This window comes from Gnatocerus cornutus, chromosome 1 (assembly GCF_029298725.1).
Source record: "Gnatocerus cornutus isolate USDA-ARS CGAHR chromosome 1, icGnaCorn1.1, whole genome shotgun sequence".
Lineage (NCBI taxonomy): Eukaryota > Metazoa > Arthropoda > Insecta > Coleoptera > Tenebrionidae > Gnatocerus > Gnatocerus cornutus.
Window position 1 is genome coordinate 24,350,949 of NC_142233.1, and position 20,239 is coordinate 24,371,187.

Sequence of the window (20,239 nt, forward strand, 5' to 3'; positions counted from 1 at the left end):
ATGCCGTTGCAGTTACAACCAACTCTGGTATCTTTAACCCAATATGCCCTCGAACAAGTGGCAGACATCGCCGACAAGGTTTTGGAAACAACGCCGACCATCGTAACAACGGCAGCAACAGCAGCGCCATTTAACTGGCAGAAGCCAACGACAATGGCAGATGAGGGATATACAACCCACTATGACGTTCCACCCCGACCCCCAGTCATGGCACCATCTACCTTTCATGCAACCAACTGGGCAGCACCACCACATGTTTCGGGAAACGTAACTAACGAACTATTGCTCACCTTACTAAGAAAAATTGATACCTTAGAGACCCGAGTGCAGTCACTACAAGAAGACAGACGTACCCATTTTCGAAACAACTATCACAATAGACCAAGAAGCTTTAGCAGAGGACGAAAGAATACTAACATCTGTTTCTTCCATGCTAAATTCGGCGACAACGCTAGGAAATGCCAACACCCGTGTTCATATCAAAAAAACGACCACAGAACGCAGGAGTAAACGCTACTTCTGCAACATACCCAAAGAACTTTAGGTTGTACGTGTGTGACCGTGTTTCAAAAATCAAATTCTTAGTTGACACTGGATCGGACATGAGTGTGCTTCCTGCTAAATTCAAAGACAATACAACAATTATAGGGCAACGATTCAAATTACAATCAGCCAGTGGTTCTAACATTACGGTTTATGGTGAAAAGACAATTACGCTAGATATCGGTTTGAGAAGAAAATTTCAATGGACGTTTATCATTGCCGATGTAACAGATCCTATAATTGGTGCAGATTTTCTCCAACACTTTCAGATCTTAGTCGACATCTACAACAAGAAGTTGATCGACACAAAGACATCTTTACAAGTTCAGTGCCCAATAAAGAACGCTCCGCATACGGGCATCCGCGCCGTTTTCAGCAACAATCCACAATTCCAAGATTTATTGAAGGAATTCCCAAATGTTATGAAATCCTCCAGTGTCGTACAAGAGCCTAAGCATAACATTTTGCATCATATTGAAACGAAAGGCCCACCGGTTCATTTCAAACCAAGACGTTTGCCACCAGACAAACTAAAAATCGCTAAACAAGAGTTCCAAGAAATGTTAAAAAATGGTATAATTCGACCATCGTCATCACCTTGGGCAAGTCCACTTCACTTAGTGCCGAAGAAAAGCGGCTCGTGGCGACCCTGCGGTGATTTCCGCGCTCTGAACGCACAGACAATTCCAGATAGATATCCGATCCCACATATTCAAGACTTCAGCCATACGCTCAGAGGAACAACAATATTTTCATCTTTGGACCTTGTTAAAGCATATCATCAAATTCCAGTTTATCAAGACGATATACCCAAAACTGCAATCACCACCCCATTTGGTTCATTCGAATTCCTGAGAACTCCATTTGGTCTTCGCAACGCAGCGCAATCTTTCCAAAGATTTATGGACCAAGTTTTACAAGGGCTAGATTTTGTCTATACTTACATCGACGACGTACTAATTGCCTCCAAATCAACAGAGCAACATGTCCAGCATATCAGAACGGTTTTGCAACGTTTCAATGAACACGGCATAATACTAAATCCGAATAAGTGTATTTTCGGCATGCCAGAGATTCAATTTCTTGGAGTAAAGGTTTCCGCAACGGGTATTGAACCACTACCAGAAAAAGTAAAGATCATCAGAGAAACACCTTTTCCTCAAACCTCCAAGCAGTTACAACGTTTTTTGGGTATGGTAAATTATTATAGAAGGTGGTTACCGAAAGCTGCAGAGACACAGAAGCCCTTGAACAGTCTGTTAAATGGATGCACCAGGAAAAACGTGAAAATCACACCGCGTGAAGATGCCATAACAGCATTTCAGAAATGTAAAGAAGATCTTGCCAACGCAGCAATCCTTTCGTACCCAAAACCACACTGCAAACTAAGCATCGCAACCGACGCCTCTGATAACAGTATTGGAGGAGTTCTTCAACAAACAGAAGAAAATGCATACAAACCAATTGCTTTTTACTCGAGAAAATTGTCAGCATCAGAGAGAAAATACAGTACATATGATAGAGAACTACTAGCAATTCACCAAACGATAGTTCATTTCCGTCATTTCCTCGAAGGCAGAACATTCACAATTTTTTCAGATCATAAGCCTTTAATTTTCGCGTTTAAAAAAAATCCAGATAAATGCACACCAAGACAAAGCAGACAACTCGATTACATCTCACAATTCTCAACAGACATACAACACATTAAAGGCGAAGAAAACTGTCCCGCTGATTACTTATCCCGAATTGAGTGCATCAACACCACTGACTTCGACACGAAACATTTAGCTACAGCACAACAGAACGACATAGAACTCGAGGAACTCAAACTAAATAGCAAATTCAACTTCGAACAAACTACCACAGATCAGGAAGATATTTTAACATATGAGATAACTAACGGCAGAAGACTGTATATACCAAAGAGTTGCAGAAGAAATGTGTTCAATCTCACTCACAACAACGCGCATCCAGGTGTAAAAAACACAGTCACCTTGGTTAAGAAGAAGTTTTTCTGGCCAAATATGAAGAAAGACGCTGCAAATTGGACAAAAACTTGCCTTCAATGTCAAAAAGCGAAAATCAACAAACACACAAGAACACCAATCGGAACATTTAATACTCCTGATGCACGATTCACGCACATACATATTGATATCGTTGGACCACTATCACTATCCGACGATTTTAAGTACCTTTTGACGATAATTGATAGATTTTCAAGATGGCCTGAAGCCATTCCGATCAAGAACATTACGGCAGAAACCTGTGCCAAGACATTGGTAACAAATTGGATTTCAAGGTTCGGTGTACCAGTACAAATTACTACCGACAGAGGAACACAATTTGAGTCCGCTCTACTTACACAGCTACGAAACCTGATGGGCATCAGCAGAATTAGAACTACAGCATTCCATCCTCAAGCAAATGGTATGGTAGAGAGATTCCACAGGAGACTTAAAACATCCCTCAGATGTCACAATTCTAACTGGACCGAAGCTTTGCCTCTCATATTGCTGGCAATCAGAAATGAAGTAAAAGTAGATATCGAAGTCACAGCTTCCGAAATGGTATACGGAACAACGCTACGACTTCCTGCAGACCTAGTTGAAATGCCAACTACAATAAACACCACCATCGATCCATTAAGTTTCGCCTCCAGAATAAAGGAACATATGAGCCGAATACAATATTACAGAGCAAAACATCACGGAGAACACAAAGTCTACGTACCACCCGATTTGTATTCCTGCAAGTATGTATTTCTACGCGTTGACTCGGTAAAAAAGCCCTTAAGCAACCCATACGAAGGTCCATACAAAGTCCTAGAAGCGTCACCGAAATACTTCAAGGTCCTAATTAAGAACAAACCATCGACGGTTTCAGCAGACCGTTTGAAACCGGCTTACATCGAGGAAGAACCTGTAAGAGCCACAACGTCAGTTGCTCCACCAACTGTTCCCACCTCGAAAAGACAAACAAGCCAAACCGCCAAACCAATGAATCACCAAACTACGAAGAAAATTACAACCAGAGTTGGTCGGCAGGTCAAATTTCCCCAAAGATATGGCGACCTAGTGCAATTTTTTTTAAATTTCATTCAATTTTATTTCGTTAGACATAATTTTTGTTAACTCTTCTCGTTCGTCTCTCTCACTGGAGAGGGGGTAATGTGGCAACCTCTAGGATAGGTGGTCTTGACCTGAACAATGTCAAAAATGTCAATAGTCTTTTCTCAGATTTAGATTGTACATGATTACTATTACTAATATAGTTTATCCGTGTCGCAGTTTGATTTAATCCCTACCACCAAAAAACAAAGTTGAGTATTGTTTCACCCTGTAGATATACATACATATAAGGTTGATTCTTTTTTGACCACACCAAAATTGGTGTATTTACTTTTTGGAGTTATCCAAATCAGATGAAAACTGTAAGCTCGCGGCGTTTTTTTATCAAACATCCTGTATATTAGTCTCAAGTCTTATACAGAATAACCCAGAATGCTCGCACTTCCTTTTAATGGGAAATTCTCCATCAAAATCTGAGTTGATTGCCGTATCATTTCAACCCTGCAACATTTCAAAACTCTATCTTTATGCCTTATAGCATTACAACAGATTTATATTACCATTTAGGTGTTGTCAATTTCGAAAAAAAGTCAAAAAGACAATGACAAAAAGTCTCCAATTAAAAACCAATTCGACCTGTTGCAAAAATTTGTTTGATAATAAAATTATGAAATTTGTGCGGAACCTTACACTACGTATAAACTATTATACTGATTTTTTACATTTTAAATTAAAATTTTTAACCTTTTATATTAAATTACATATAAATATTTCTTGGACATTGCATTTGGCAGACCAACCGTTACCAACCAACAAAAAGACAATTACTAATTTCTAGTTTCTAAGGTATATGTATCTCTTTTTTTTGCCAACAAATTATATTGCATTTTGTGTTTGTAAAGAAATTAAAAAAATTCAAATGATGGCCCATAAGGTGTAAATCTCAAGATTAATTTCTCAACAGTTGCGTCGCTCATAAAATCCATAATAAATTAGAAGCATTAGGTATTATTTTATATAAACTCCCATTTAATTGCAGTAGAGAAAACCACTTAGAATTCCATTAGATCTTTTTTTACTACTCTTAAAAATAGACCTCGGCAATTAATTATTAGTAAATGTACTCAAGACAAATAGAATCATAATATATTAGCCTTAATGCGGCAGTGCTAACGAGCGAAAATTTTTCTCACGAAATAAAAACATGCCAATCTAAAGAACTAGAGACTGCTTCAACTGGAATAAAGATAAACTTTCTTAATCTAACCCCCATGAACGTCACCATAGCAACCCCTGCTGTCATTACTGGTCCTTCTCAAGATTGATATAAAACAACTTCTTCACAACCCTTCCCTTCAAAGTATGAAATTTTAACACCTTCATAAAAAAATGATGATTTCCAGGCCGTGGATTTTTTTAGTACTTTGTCGTGTTTCTTCTTATTTCCTTTTTATTTCTGTCAAAAAGTAGGGAAAAATGAGACGGCATACAACCTGTAATATTTACTTATTTATGGCAGAAAATCTAGACCGAGTGGCGGCCTCTAGTTAACTCAAGAGAAAGAAAATCAACTAGAAATAAACGTAGAAGTCTTTCCACTAACTTAAAATTAATTAGACTTCACTAGTTGTAGTTATGACAATTATTTAAAATAATTAAAAAAAATATATTAAAAAAAGATTTGTTATTTAACAGATTAATGAATAAAGAATCAATGAGCGACCTCTACGTGACAATGGCAAAAGCAAACAGTGGTGCCACCACTACTAGAAAAACTAGAGCTTCCACCGCTAGAATTAGAAGGGCAGATGTCGCCACACGATTCAAATTCGAATGAACTCCCCTCAGGTATAATATGATTGATTGTCGCCATAGCGACGATTACAAGTAAAATGTGACGAATAAACAAACCAATTTTATATTTTATTTCATTTAATTGATAAAACTTTCTGTGATTTTTGTGCTGGTTTCAACCATATCGTTTTTTCGACTTGAGCAGTAACTATCATTTTTTAATTATTTTATATTTCAAATTAGTTAAATCCAGATCAAGGATAACCACGAAATTAAACATTTATGTCACCCAAATACTGAAACGTCAGCGTGACATTTTTAACATCGATTTAGAACATGTTTTACTTTACTTGTTAACAGTTTGGTCTCCTCTCTGAAGAAGATGCCGCAACCGAAAGAAAAAATCTTCGAGATTGACGAACACATTTCAAAACGTTTTGACATTCAAAAAAGACTGGGAAAAGGAGCATATGGTATTGTATGGAAAGCAATAGATAGAAAAACTAGAGATGTTGTGGCTGTGAAGAAAATATTCGATGCTTTTCGTAACCAAACTGATGCTCAAAGGACGTTCAGAGAGATTATGTTTCTACAGTCTTTGAAGAATCATCCCAATATTGTCAAGTTGTTCAGCATCCACAGGTACGAAACATTTTTTTTAATTAATTATGATGATTCGTGAGGCAAGGGATATTTTATCGATAAAAGTGGGTTAAGGGGATGGTGATGTAGAACCACAAAGGGCTCGGGTTAATACGAAGTCGTAACGTGGTCGATTAATGGATTGATCAATAGTTACTTTCCATAAAGAAGAGTAATTATATTGACTTTTATTATCATTATGCATGCAACAGTTAGGCAAGTTTGAGTCATCTACTGTTGGAGACAGAAGTTCAATAGTTACACCTGCATGCAAATCAAGCAATTTATAAAGGAAACAAATCTTTGAGATGTTTAATTAAAAATAATTAGTTACCTATAAATCGTCGGCTTAAGTTGTTAAGTTGCTAAGCGCATTTATGGACAAAATGCATTTTAAAATTTATAAATAAAAAAAAAACAAAAAAGTCAATCGTTGAATTTTTTTATGTGATATGATTTCAGAATTAACGAATATTTTTTTTCATTCCCCAAATTTTTAAATCTCAGATTTATTTACAAATACAGTAGGGCCTCGTTAATCCGGAGAGGCAAAAACAAGACCCTTTCCGGATTATCGAGGCGTCCGGATTATAGTATGTCATATTTGACGGTACTAAAACACATGTTTAACTTTAGTTTCTTTAATCAATTTTTAAATGAAAGCATAAAGACAAAAATGTAATGTTCATGTAGAAAAACAGTAAGTTAAATTACATAAAACATTAGACTTTACATAAACAAAAGACTGACGACGCATTGGCTCATGGCAGCCCGCACCTACACCCGCCCCCGCAAAGCTCATTGCCCGGCCGGATTACAGCGATCACCGAACTAGCAGGAGTCCGGATTACCAAGGCTCTACTGTATGTAAAAAAATAAATATTTGCCGATCTCTGTTAAAAAAAATTCAAAATGAACTTAGAACTTAGCAAGCATAAGCAACTTTACTCGACGAAATATTAATATGAATTCCTACTAATCCTCTATACTAAAAATAAGAATTTATTAGACTGACAGTTAGAATTTCACATTCATTAAGTTCTATTAGAATGACTCAGTTGCTTAATTTTTTATGTTGACCTAACTCTCTAGTTCAAAGTCAATATTACAATAATAATACAATTATAATACTTTTGAAACCGAGGAATTGAGAACTTTAAAGCTCTAAACTTCCAAATTTTAAAGTCTGAATAAAATACAGAATTTTCTAGGTTTTTCAGATTTTAAAATATGTGCTCACTGTTTTACATATTACATTGTTCAAATAGTCAGAAATGTTTTATTCTGTACACAGTCTAGTTCTCAAATCTTGGATTATGGACTGATAGAAGAAAGATTATTATCAAGGGCCATTTATATTCTAAATCAAAAATACGAAAATGTATTGTTTATTTAAATCAATACAAATGATAATTTTTAGACGCCGCCGTCGGGACGGTTGACTGTAGGTAAGAAGATATCAGTTTTTGCATCAGATTCTAGAAACTGATAAACTATAAGGCTATGCAAATTTTTATATTTATCTTTCATGATTTTTTTATTTCTAACAAGTTTAAATCAAAATATATATTTGAAATATATGCGTATTAAAAAATAACAGACATCTCTTGAAACCCTGACATTTATAAATAAAAACAAATATACTACTCTAGTCAACAAAATGTTGTACTGGAGCAGTAGAAAATCACTTCCTATTTCTGAATCCGAAGCCCATTTTACTCCATCAGGTAAAAACTCAAAGATATTTGTAAAATAAGTATATTTTAGTACACCGTGTTTATTTTTATTTCTCAAATGTGGCTTAACAATTTACAAAATTATTGAAATGGTAAATTAAATAACAATATTTGAGAAAAACTAATCAAAATTTGGAAAAACGAAGGTTTTTTTCCATACTTTTTTGCATAGAACTCCTGAATTGATACTTTGATTTTTTAATGTTACCTTTACATCATAATAAAGGTTAAGATTTCTGCTTTCTAAAGCGGTCTAAAACATGTTATCATTTTTCAAAAATATTGCTGAATCCGGATCAAATTCATGAGGCTATTCCGCTTTAGAAATGACTTTCCACTACATCAGAACATTTTTTTTCCCAAATTTGTTGAGTAGTGCCATTATTCTATTCAGAGCTGCCAACAACAATGATATCTACCTCGGCTTCGAGTACATGGAAACCGACCTTCACAACGTAATAAAGAAAGGAATCCTTAAAGACATCCACAAGAAATACATCATGTACCAACTCCTCAAAGCTATAAAATACATCCACTCCGGAAATGTAATCCACAGAGACCTAAAACCGAGCAATGTACTTCTAGATATCATGTGCAGGTATGTACCAGAGATAACATGTTATCTCTGTAAGCTAAAGGGATTTAAAACGAAATTTATTTTGTTATGTATAGGTGCAAAATTGCCGATTTTGGCCTGGCGCGTTCTTTGAGCCAGACATCGGACGGCACCATTAATGAAACCGACCCTACTTTGACTGATTACGTGGCAACAAGATGGTACCGTGCACCAGAAATTCTTATAGCTAATAGGCGATACACGAAGGGTATCGACATGTGGAGCCTTGGATGCATTTTGGCTGAGATCACAGCCGGAAAACCCGTTTTCCCTGGGTCCTCAACAGTAAACCAAGTTGAGAAGATCATGGCGACTATACCAACACCGTCCCAAGAAGGTACTCTTGTCTATGTTGTTTCTTTCTATGATTATTAATACTGTTATTATAGATATTAACATGGTCTGCGTATCTGGGGTGGGTATGTCGATGATAAAGAACGCTTCGTCGGCTGAAAAAGTACCACTTCATACTCTCGTAGGAAAAAACGCATGTAAATCAGCAATTTCTCTCATCAACAAGTTGCTGGTTTTCAACCCAATTAAAAGACTGACTGCTGAAGAGGCTTTGGAGCACGATTATGTCTCCACTTTTCGTGATCCTGACCAAGAAATAGTATTATCGCACGACATTGTTATACCTTTTAAAGACGATGTGCGTTTATCGGTAGAAGACTACAGAAACAAGCTGTACGAGATCATGTCAACCCACCATACCAGAAACAACAAGAGTTCCAGCAAAATCAAAAGCATAACCCCAGAATTACCTTCAAGAATCTCAAGAACTTACATCAAACCGTCGCCTGTGACCAAAGAACCAAAGTCATGTGGAACTCTATCAGAACCAAAAATCAACTATGGGAGAAGCAATGGCAATATGGTATCGCTAATCAAATCCGATTCTAAAGTTATAACAAAGCAGAATATTCAGTTTCCTAAGAACCACAGTAAGGTGTATGTGAATGATAAAGAACCAAGGGAGAATGGGAAGAAGAGATTTACGAATGTGAAAAACGGATACTCAAGTTTTAATAATTATAATCAGTCGCATGGGATCATAAATCAGAGCACTCTGATGGGACTGAAAGCGTCTGGTTTGCGGTAGCAGTTTGATATACAGGAGTTTCAATTTTAACACTTTTACACAGTATTATTTACCGATCACTTTTTGATCTATAAAATATGCAGAAGTGTTATGCACTTTTCATAAATAAAGCGTTTTACTACAAATTTGCTTTTTATTAGATCAAAAAAGATCTACAGGTTCATTCATGATTGATTGCGTCAAGGTTTCCTTCCGTACGAAAGTAGCATTTATGCAACCAAATATACAACATACACCAAACAAAAATTAATTCCCACCGTCTTAAGTTTAATTTGAATGTTTATAGCGTTTTTGAGTTCCTAATTCTAAGTAAAAAAAATTACATTTATTTTAAACTCAAACCAGTCGCACAATATCAAGTTTTCCCCTTAGCACTACAAATTAATGTTCCACTCTTTTCGCCGAAAACTTTTACAGACATTACAAAAACTCTAATATGCACATATCTATAGATAATCAAATGTACTTTACATGTAACATTAAATGGAGTCTTTCTCTTTTATCACCTTTTATCGGCAAACACGAAGCCGCATCGAATAAATTTTTGGTTGGTGTCAAATCAGTAATAATACCTACGTTTGAACTTTTGTGATCAGTTTTTCATCCTCATGGAATTTGAAGAAACTCCTAACAAAGATCTGGTTTTTCTAAGAAAATTGTGCACGTCGCAAAAATAGCTTATCTTATCTACGTAGGAGGAGACGAATTACTACATCCAGAACTGGATGTATCTACCCTAAAACCACCGAACACAACTTCCGCCTTTTTATCTGCAGTACTGACTATCACATGTTTCCTAGCAATTGTCAAATCTTCGTTTTTTGATACACGTTATTGGAAGCAACTCATCACGAATTTAAAAAAATTTGATGAGACATTAGGATGTAGTCAAAATATAACGATGTCTTCAAGTTTTTACATTAGTTTCGTCGTCCAACAAGTCATGTTTGTTTTGATTGTGCTGTTCACTATCTACGTTAATCAGGTAATATTGAAAGTTCCCTTCTTCAAAAGCTCTGGAATAAGCTACATTCAGGATATCTATTACGAATTTATGATTATGGTTCTAATGACAACTATTATCAACATAATAAAACAACGATATGAAATTTTGCACAAAGAAGCTCGAAAAATTAGTGATGGACCCAAAGTGGTTGAAAATTTTAGAAATTTAGTTAAATGTTACACGGCCTTGGGAGAGACTGTAGAAGCTTTCAACGAATTATTTGGTTCTGACATTTTGCTTTCCATACTGCAATGTCTTGTGCGGATTTACCATTGCTTGATTATAACGTTTAGTTTTATAGGAACTGGTGATCCCAGTCCTTTTGCTTTACTTTCAAATTGGTTGTATTTAGAACTGGTTTCGGTAAGTCAATAACAAATAATATACAAACATTCGTTTATTTCTTCGTTGTAGTACAACTTCTTTTTGCTTGGATTTCCCATGGATACAGCAAGTAAAGAAGCCAGACAGTTTGTAGATCTTTGTTATAAGAATCAACTTGAACACGATGTTGGATCTAAAGAAGTTCAGGCCTTTCGACAGTACGTTAAGCATACAAAGTATTTCAACAGAAAATTCATAATTGCCAATTTCAACATTGAAAAAGTGGCATTCTTTGGAGGCTTAGCAACTATTATGGTCGCAGTAATATATTTAATGATCACGTTATAATAACTGTATCCTTTAAAAAATCGAGACCAGAATATGTATTATTTGTTTGAATAAAACTGCGATTATTTATTATAAATTCAATTCTCAAAAACACAAAAATTTAGTTGTACAGCGGTAAAATGTAAAAAAAAAACACCAAAAATCTAAATGTTCATTAAGATGAATAATTTCCACCTCCCAATTATTTCCATCAACCTACGCCACTGTATTTTCAACTACGCATGCGATCAGTTGGTGGAGGGGATGCCAAAGTCGGCTCCCGCTACAGCGCACAATGCAGCGCAATTGCTGAGGAAACGATCGCAGGAGGCTTGCTTTTGCCACCAAAATGGCAGCAAGTGACAGTAAAGCTCCGCTTAGAACAGTGAAAAGAGTGCAGTTTGGTATATTAAGTCCAGATGAAATAGTAAGTAAACGACTCCTAAGGTCATATGCTACATTTTGAGCATAAAATTTTTCGGAAAAACAATAAAATAAGCGAAAAAACCTGCAATATTGCAACGGTCTTTGGGAAACCATTCCGAATGTAATAAAGTGCGTTGTCGTACCTGGCTCACTAACCTCAAATTTAAGACGCAAAATAGAGTTTACTCTTCAAAAACTTCGTTCTCGACATGCACTTCGTCAGAAATGATAAAATCACAATATTATGCAAAATGGCTTTTTGTTGCCTAGAAAATTTCCCAAACATCTGACGTCGTTCAGTGCTGCCAACTGGCAAAGTTGAAAACTAAAAGTCACTTACCTTGGCACCAATTTTAAATGTTTTCTCCTTGTAGCGACGAATGTCCGTCACTGAGGGCGGCATCCGTTTTCCAGAAACCATGGAAGCGGGTCGCCCCAAAATGGGCGGTCTTATGGACCCTCGACAAGGGGTTATTGACCGTCATTCCCGATGCCAGACCTGTGCTGGAAACATGACTGAATGTCCTGGGCACTTTGGACACATTGACTTATCAAAACCAGTATTCCACGTCGGATTTATTACAAAAACTATAAAAATCTTAAGATGCGTCTGCTTCTACTGCAGTAAACTTCTCGTCAGTCCTAATAATCCAAAAATTAAAGAAGTTGTCATGAAATCAAAAGGACAACCCAGGAAGCGCCTCACATTCGTATACGATCTCTGCAAAGGCAAGAATATTTGCGAAGGGGGTGACGAAATGGATGTGGGAAAAGAAGGCGAAGATCCCAATCAAGGTACCCCATCTCAACCATCAACCAATTTTTGTTTTCACTGTGTCTTTTACTAGGGAAGAAACAAGGTCATGGGGGCTGCGGTCGTTACCAACCAAACATTCGACGAACTGGACTTGATCTCACAGCTGAATGGAAGCATTTAAATGAAGATTCACAAGAGAAAAAAATTGCTCTATCTGCTGAAAGAGTTTGGGAGATCCTCAAACATATCACAGATGAAGAGTGTTTTATTTTGGGCATGGACCCTAAATTTGCTCGTCCAGATTGGATGATTGTCACAGTTTTACCAGTGCCACCACTTCCAGTGAGGCCAGCTGTTGTCATGTATGGATCAGCCAGAAATCAAGATGATTTGACACATAAACTAGCAGATATAATAAAATCCAACAACGAACTACAGAAGAATGAAGCTGCTGGAGCTGCAGCTCACGTGATCTCAGAAAATATAAAAATGTTGCAGTTCCACGTCGCCACATTAGTAGACAATGACATGCCTGGGATGCCAAGGCAAGTATAATTTTACTAACACCACTTAGTTTTTGAGACTTCTTATTTTCACTTTCTCTTCTCAGTTTCTTATTTTCTTATTACGGCGTTCTAAGCTGTACTAGTTATAACTTTAACATAATACTTCTTTGATAAATTATTAGTTACTGTTATCCTCTTCAGGGCCATGCAAAAGTCAGGAAAGCCCCTAAAAGCTATAAAAGCACGATTAAAGGGCAAAGAAGGTCGAATTCGTGGCAACCTCATGGGTAAACGTGTGGATTTTTCCGCACGTACCGTCATTACTCCCGATCCAAACTTGCGGATTGATCAAGTTGGCATTCCAAGAAGTATCGCCCAAAACTTAACATTTCCTGAAATAGTCACTCCTTTTAATTTTGAAAAAATGTTAGAACTAGTCCAGAGAGGAAATTCTCAGTATCCAGGAGCCAAATATATTATTCGTGATAACGGAGAGAGAATCGATTTGAGGTTCCATCCTAAATCCTCAGATCTACATTTACAATGTGGCTACAAGGTCGAGAGACACATCAGAGATGGGGATTTGGTAATTTTCAACCGGCAGCCGACCCTACACAAGATGAGTATGATGGGGCATAGAGTAAAAGTGCTTCCGTGGTCCACATTTAGGATGAATTTGTCTTGTACTTCGCCATATAACGCTGATTTTGATGGGGATGAGATGAATTTACATGTTCCGCAAAGTATGGAAACGAGAGCTGAAGTCGAGAATTTACATATTACGCCGCGACAGATCATAACACCACAAGCCAATAAACCTGTCATGGGTATCGTACAGGATACTCTGACGGCTATTAGAAAGATGACAAAACGTGATGTTTTCATAGAAAAAGAACAAATGATGAATCTGTTGATGTTCTTACCCATTTGGGACGGCAAAATGCCAAGACCGGCGATTTTGAAACCCAAACCCCTCTGGACTGGAAAGCAAATCTTCTCTTTGATTATACCAGGAAACGTAAATATGATAAGAACCCATTCAACCCATCCAGATGACGAAGACGATGGTCCATACAAATGGATTTCACCAGGGGATACCAAAGTCATGGTAGAACACGGCGAACTAGTTATGGGAATTTTGTGCAAAAGAACGTTGGGTACCTCAGCCGGATCTTTGCTTCATATCTGTATGTTGGAGCTGGGACACGAAGTCTGTGGCCGGTTCTATGGTAATATTCAGACTGTGGTCAATAACTGGCTGCTGCTTGAAGGTAAATTTATTGATATAAGCAAAGAATTTTTGCTAATATTGGTATTACAGGTCACAGTATCGGTATTGGTGACACGATCGCCGATCCTCAAACCTACTTGGAAATCCAGAAAGCCATCAAGAAAGCCAAAGAAGATGTAATAGAAGTTATCCAGAAAGCCCACAACATGGAGTTGGAGCCCACTCCCGGTAACACTCTCAGACAGACTTTCGAAAATCAAGTAAACAGAATCCTGAACGACGCTCGTGACAAAACTGGAGGCTCCGCTAAGAAGTCATTGACTGAATACAACAACCTGAAGGCTATGGTCGTTTCAGGTTCTAAAGGGTCCAACATTAACATTTCTCAGGTGAGTTTTTCGTATTGGCATTATTTAACCTTTTCACATCTTTTTTCATTCCTTTATAGGTTATTGCTTGTGTCGGTCAACAAAACGTTGAAGGTAAACGAATTCCCTTCGGTTTTCGCAAACGCACCCTTCCTCATTTCATCAAAGACGATTACGGTCCTGAATCTCGTGGCTTCGTCGAGAACTCTTATCTAGCCGGTTTGACACCTTCTGAGTTTTATTTCCACGCCATGGGAGGTCGTGAAGGTCTTATCGATACTGCTGTCAAAACTGCCGAAACTGGTTACATCCAACGTCGTCTCATCAAGGCTATGGAGTCTGTCATGGTACACTATGACGGTACCGTACGTAATTCTGTGGGACAACTTATTCAGTTGCGTTATGGAGAGGACGGACTTTGTGGAGAAATGGTAGAATTCCAGACCTTACCCACTGTGAAACTCTCCAATAAAGCTTTTGAAAGGAAGTTCAGATTTGATCCGAGTAACGAAAGGTATTTGCGACGCGTATTCAATGAAGAAGTTATCAAGGATTTGATGGGTTCCGGCGAAGTTATTTCCGAGTTGGAAACGGAATGGGAGCAGCTACAGAAAGATAGAGAAGCGTTGCGTCAGATATTCCCGAGTGGAGAGTCAAAAGTTGTACTTCCATGCAACTTACAGAGAATGATTTGGAACGTCCAGAAAATTTTCCATATTAACAAGAGAGCCCCAACTGATCTCTCTCCTTTGAGAGTTATCCAAGGCGTTCGTGAACTGCTCAATAAGTGTGTTATTGTAGCTGGTGAAGACAGATTGTCGAAACAAGCGAATGAAAACGCCACTCTCCTCTTCCAGTGTTTGGTACGGTCGACTCTTTGCACAAAATGCGTCTCAGAAGAATTCAGATTAAGCACGGAAGCCTTCGAGTGGTTGATTGGTGAAATTGAAACTAGATTCCAACAAGCTCAAGCCAACCCTGGAGAGATGGTAGGGGCTTTGGCTGCCCAATCTCTTGGAGAACCCGCCACGCAGATGACATTGAACACTTTCCACTTTGCTGGTGTGTCTTCAAAGAACGTAACTCTTGGTGTGCCTCGATTGAAGGAAATCATCAACATTTCTAAGAAGCCCAAAGCTCCCTCTTTAACAGTCTTCTTGACTGGTGCCGCAGCTCGTGATGCTGAAAAAGCAAAGAATGTGTTGTGTAGACTTGAACACACTACTCTTAGAAAAGTGACTGCAAACACCGCCATCTATTACGATCCTGATCCTCAAAATACCGTCATTCCCGAGGATCAAGAGTTCGTTAATGTTTACTATGAAATGCCGGATTTCGATCCGACTAGGATCTCACCTTGGCTGTTACGTATTGAACTGGACAGAAAGAGAATGACTGATAAGAAACTGACCATGGAACAAATCGCTGAGAAAATCAACGCAGGTTTTGGCGACGACTTGAACTGTATTTTTAATGACGACAATGCAGAAAAATTAGTGTTGCGCATTCGTATTATGAACAGTGATGATGGTAAATTTGGAGATGGTGCTGATGAAGATGTGGACAAGATGGATGATGATATGTTCCTGCGGTGTATTGAAGCCAACATGTTAAGTGACATGACCTTGCAGGGTATTGAGGCCATCTCAAAAGTGTACATGCATTTACCACAAAACGACTCAAAGAAGAGAATTGTTATCACAGAAACTGGAGAGTTTAAAGCCATTGCTGAGTGGTTGCTCGAAACAGATGGAACCAGCATGATGAAGGTTCTTTCTGAAAGAGATGTGGACCCTGTCAGAACGTTTTCCAACGATATTTGCGAGATATTTTCGGTAAGTTCAGAATAATAAAAAAATAATTATCTTCTGAAGAATGATTTGTTTTCAGGTCTTGGGAATAGAAGCTGTCCGTAAATCAGTCGAAAAAGAAATGAACGCTGTACTTCAATTCTACGGTCTTTACGTAAACTACCGTCATCTTGCTTTGCTGTGTGATGTTATGACAGCAAAAGGTCATCTTATGGCTATTACTCGTCACGGTATCAACAGACAAGACACTGGCGCCCTTATGAGATGTTCCTTTGAAGAAACAGTTGACGTGTTGATGGACGCAGCCTCGCACGCAGAAGTGGACCCCATGAGGGGCGTATCTGAGAATATTATAATGGGTCAACTTCCTCGTATGGGTACTGGTTGCTTTGATCTATTACTGGACGCCGAAAAATGCAAAATGGGTATTCCTATCCCTCAAGCCCACGGTGGAGATATTATGTCCTCTGGAATGTTCTTCGGCTCTGCTGCGACCCCAAGCATGAGCCCTGGAGGTGCGATGACGCCATGGGCACAAGGCACAACACCTTACGTTGGTAGCGCTTGGTCTCCTCACAATTTGATGGGAAGTGGTATGACACCTGGAGGACCAGCATTCTCTCCTTCGGCGGCTTCCGATGCTTCTGGAATGTCTCCAGCTTATGGAGCTTGGTCACCAACTCCACAATCTCCAGCAATGTCGCCGTTCATGGCTTCACCGCATGGCCAATCACCGTCGTACAGTCCGTCGAGTCCTTCGTTCCAACCGACATCACCATCCATGACACCTGTTTCACCAGGATATTCTCCGACTTCTCCTGGTTATTCTCCAACAAGTCCTAACTATAGTCCAACTTCTCCGAGCTACTCTCCGACAAGTCCCAGCTACAGTCCTACATCTCCTTCATATTCACCAACATCGCCAAGTTACTCGCCGACAAGCCCGAGTTACAGTCCTACATCTCCGAGTTATTCACCTACGTCTCCGAGCTACAGTCCGACATCTCCGAGTTATTCGCCAACAAGTCCGAGTTATAGTCCGACTTCTCCGAGTTATTCGCCGACGTCTCCGAGCTATAGTCCAACATCTCCGAGTTACTCGCCGACTAGTCCTAGTTACAGTCCCACTTCTCCGAGTTATTCGCCGACGAGCCCGAGTTACAGTCCCACATCTCCAAGTTATTCTCCGACTTCTCCAAGTTATAGCCCTTCTTCGCCGAGATACACTCCGGCGTCTCCGAGTTATTCGCCAACATCTCCAAATTACTCTCCTTCATCTCCACAGTATTCTCCAGCTTCGCCGAGTTATTCTCCTTCGTCACCGAAGTACTCGCCGACATCTCCGAGTTATTCTCCAACCTCTCCATCGTTTGCAGGAGGCAGTCCTCAATATTCTCCAACTTCACCAAGTTACTCACCAACTTCGCCGAGTTACTCTCCATCAAGTCCCCAGCATACACCTGCTGCAAGTTCGCGGTATTCGCCGTCGTCACCGAATTATTCGCCAAGTTCCCCGAGTTATTCGCCAACGTCACCGCAATATTCTCCACACAGTACAAAATATTCCCCGACGTCGCCAACATACACTCCGACGTCACCAAGTTATTCTCCGGCTTCACCGACGTATTCACCACAACCACCTAGATATTCGCCGTCGAGTCCTAGTTATTCTCCTACAAGTCCTAGCCAAGATCAAGACTAAGGACTTGGTTTTGAATCTTTACGTTTTTATATTGTGTAAACTTATTCTTAGATTTGTAGTATTTAGTTTGGGATATTTATACGTTGGAGTAAGATTTTATAGCAACAGCACTACTGTAAGTAAAAGACTGTATTTTTAGATTTCTATGTTCAACATTTTGTCATCATGAGTTTGAGCGAAGGTCTCATGTATATAGAATATATTTTATTATTATGAATGTTAAAAATTATTCAATAAAGTTGGATATTTAAAGATTATTGTCAACTTTTTTAAGTTAAATGGATTTTACTCAAAAAATTTAATTACAAAGTAAAACATCCAAATACAAGCTGAAAATGGACTAAAATCAATACTCGGCGTAGTGCCAACTGTTCATTTTACATACAAAGACAAACAAATTTCCGAAACATTCTTTAAAAAGTGTTACAATGAAGAAATGTTTGTTAATTTAAGTTGCAAACATATTCAGTTTGATTTATTTAATTGGAAAATACTGATAAACAGTGCAATTGTAAGTGCTACCATCTTATAAGTCGGAAGAGTAGCATGTTACATAAACCTCAAAGCAAATGGTAATGTTTGTATGAAATCTGCAAAAATGTCTTTAATTTCGTTCTACAACGCCAAGTACTTGTTTTGCTCATATCATGGTAATTAAAAATACAACTGATTCTATTATTTATCAATTATAGGTAAGTTATTCATGCTCAATTCTTGGTCCAATTAATTTAGCCGTTTAGACACATGGGACCAGTCGTTGCTCAAAATGTCACAGTTTCAACCCCTGCTTCTTCGCCGTTTCAACAACGTCCCCATCGCAAGCCCGGGATGTTGGAGAAAACTGTTCCAAGCACAACTTGTGATCTTCTAAAATCTTCGAATTTACCTTTATATCAAAAGAGAATTCTTTCTCGGAATTGCTCTACTCCTCCGTTAGACTTCAGTATTACCGTGAAAGAGAATGTAGCCTGTCCACTTGACTTTTCTCTACATCCATCCTCTGCACAGACGTCTCCACTATGCGAACCATACAAAAGACGTTCAATAACACCTCCCATTGAAAGATATCAACGTATGTCTATTAGTCAGTCATCCACTTCTTCTATTTGCACAGGGTCTTGTACGAGCGGGTCAGAATCAACGCATAATTTAACTTCATCATCAACGGAATGTGAAGAAACTCCTTCATCGGAAGTGGATTCTTCTCCAACATACTGCTCAACATCTTCAAGTAGTTCGTCTTCGTTACAAACTTGCGCCTTTTCGTCCCCTAGCAAAAGTATAGCTTCTACAAATAAGCCTCGGAGGTATTTGCCACTATCTCCCAATTACTCACCATCTACATATCCAAGGAAACTGTTCTATGAAGATTATTCACCTCTTTCACCAAGATGTTGCTCATCTTCAACAATTTCGGTGTCATCTCAACACAGTTCCAGTTCCCCAAATTCTTCATTTACACTCCCTAATTACTCTGTTAGTACCGTTAAACAAAAACCTCCGACTATTGACTATTTTTTAACATCACCACAATCTCCAGTTTATTTGAATTCTTCTTTTTTATATTCTCCCTTCTCCTTAAGTGATGTACGCATATCACCGATATCGAACGATAATACTCAAAGATCTCCAACTTTTATTGATCATTCTCCAATCTCCCCAGTTTGTACCCCACCTTCGTCTTATCGCCCTATTTCTCCAGATTACTCTCCCAGTTTAATGACGTATTTTCACAGTCCTGAATCTCCCAAAAAGAATAAAGCTGCAACGTTTGGACAGTATACATGCAATTCTTCAATTTGTCCATTTGGGAAAAATTCAACAGACAATTATCAAAATTCTACTGGGTATTTTCCACAGTCGTTCCCTTACATAGAAAATAGATCCTCTCGTTATCGCTGTACATCCCCAAATTATTATGCCCTGTCTCCAGAATATATTCCGTCAATTTATAATGGGAATATTCCAGAAGATATACCATGTATATGCTGTTCGCCGTCCCCTTCAATGTATTAAAAAGGTGCAAAATATGCAATATTCACCGTCAATGTATTGAAAATGTGATTAATCAAGAATTTATCAGAAATGGGTATTTGATGTTTGTAATGTATTTTTCTGTGCGTCACAGAGCCTGTTATTGCATGTTGTTGTATTATCAGACCAAAATGTTGGAATATTTTTGTGATTTTTTCAATATTTAATAAAACACTATTTCACCATTTCTAACTTTCTATTTTTAATATTTAAATGTTACAAAATTTGTTCCTTTTCCGC

General features: G+C 38.2%; 3 protein-coding genes across 3 annotated transcripts; all 3 read left to right on the top strand.

Annotated features, from left to right (window-relative positions):
* Nucleotides 1-5,484: 5,484 nt before the first annotated feature.
* On the top strand, nucleotides 5,485-9,604 carry Erk7 (Extracellularly regulated kinase 7). The gene is made up of 5 exons (XM_088050102.1): nucleotides 5,485-5,615; nucleotides 5,772-6,053; nucleotides 8,184-8,387; nucleotides 8,462-8,742; nucleotides 8,795-9,604. Exons 2-5 carry the CDS (start codon nucleotides 5,794-5,796, stop codon nucleotides 9,505-9,507), a joined length of 1,458 nt encoding a protein of 485 aa, XP_087906228.1. The 5' UTR covers nucleotides 5,485-5,615; nucleotides 5,772-5,793; the 3' UTR covers nucleotides 9,508-9,604.
* A 1,838-nt stretch (nucleotides 9,605-11,442) lies between these two features.
* On the top strand, nucleotides 11,443-18,220 carry Polr2A (RNA polymerase II subunit RpII215). Its single transcript, XM_088050101.1, has 7 exons — nucleotides 11,443-11,591; nucleotides 11,965-12,385; nucleotides 12,439-12,892; nucleotides 13,055-14,124; nucleotides 14,175-14,473; nucleotides 14,533-16,287; nucleotides 16,343-18,220. Exons 1-7 carry the CDS (start codon nucleotides 11,514-11,516, stop codon nucleotides 17,963-17,965), a joined length of 5,700 nt encoding a protein of 1,899 aa, XP_087906227.1. The 5' UTR covers nucleotides 11,443-11,513; the 3' UTR covers nucleotides 17,966-18,220.
* A 100-nt stretch (nucleotides 18,221-18,320) lies between these two features.
* On the top strand, nucleotides 18,321-20,184 carry LOC148180904 (uncharacterized). The gene is made up of 2 exons (XM_088037680.1): nucleotides 18,321-18,657; nucleotides 18,706-20,184. Exon 2 carries the CDS (start codon nucleotides 18,710-18,712, stop codon nucleotides 19,979-19,981), a length of 1,272 nt encoding a protein of 423 aa, XP_087893806.1. The 5' UTR covers nucleotides 18,321-18,657; nucleotides 18,706-18,709; the 3' UTR covers nucleotides 19,982-20,184.
* The last annotated feature ends 55 nt before the right edge of the window (nucleotides 20,185-20,239 follow it).

What these genes read in the sequence shown, in the direction of transcription:
- Erk7 (XM_088050102.1), top strand. Translation starts at nt 5,794, where the DNA reads ATGCCGCAACCGAAAGAAAAAATCTTCGAGATTGACGAACACATTTCA. An exon ending in AAGTTGTTCAGCATCCACAG is followed by an intron (nt 6,054 to 8,183) that starts GTACGAAACATT and finishes TATTCTATTCAG; the next exon opens with AGCTGCCAACAACAATGATA. An exon ending in ACCAACACCGTCCCAAGAAG is followed by an intron (nt 8,743 to 8,794) that starts GTACTCTTGTCT and finishes CTGTTATTATAG; the next exon opens with ATATTAACATGGTCTGCGTA.
- Polr2A (XM_088050101.1), top strand. Translation starts at nt 11,514, where the DNA reads ATGGCAGCAAGTGACAGTAAAGCTCCGCTTAGAACAGTGAAAAGAGTG. An exon ending in AGGCGAAGATCCCAATCAAG is followed by an intron (nt 12,386 to 12,438) that starts GTACCCCATCTC and finishes GTCTTTTACTAG; the next exon opens with GGAAGAAACAAGGTCATGGG. An exon ending in GACATGCCTGGGATGCCAAG is followed by an intron (nt 12,893 to 13,054) that starts GCAAGTATAATT and finishes TATCCTCTTCAG; the next exon opens with GGCCATGCAAAAGTCAGGAA.
- LOC148180904 (XM_088037680.1), top strand. Translation starts at nt 18,710, where the DNA reads ATGGGACCAGTCGTTGCTCAAAATGTCACAGTTTCAACCCCTGCTTCT.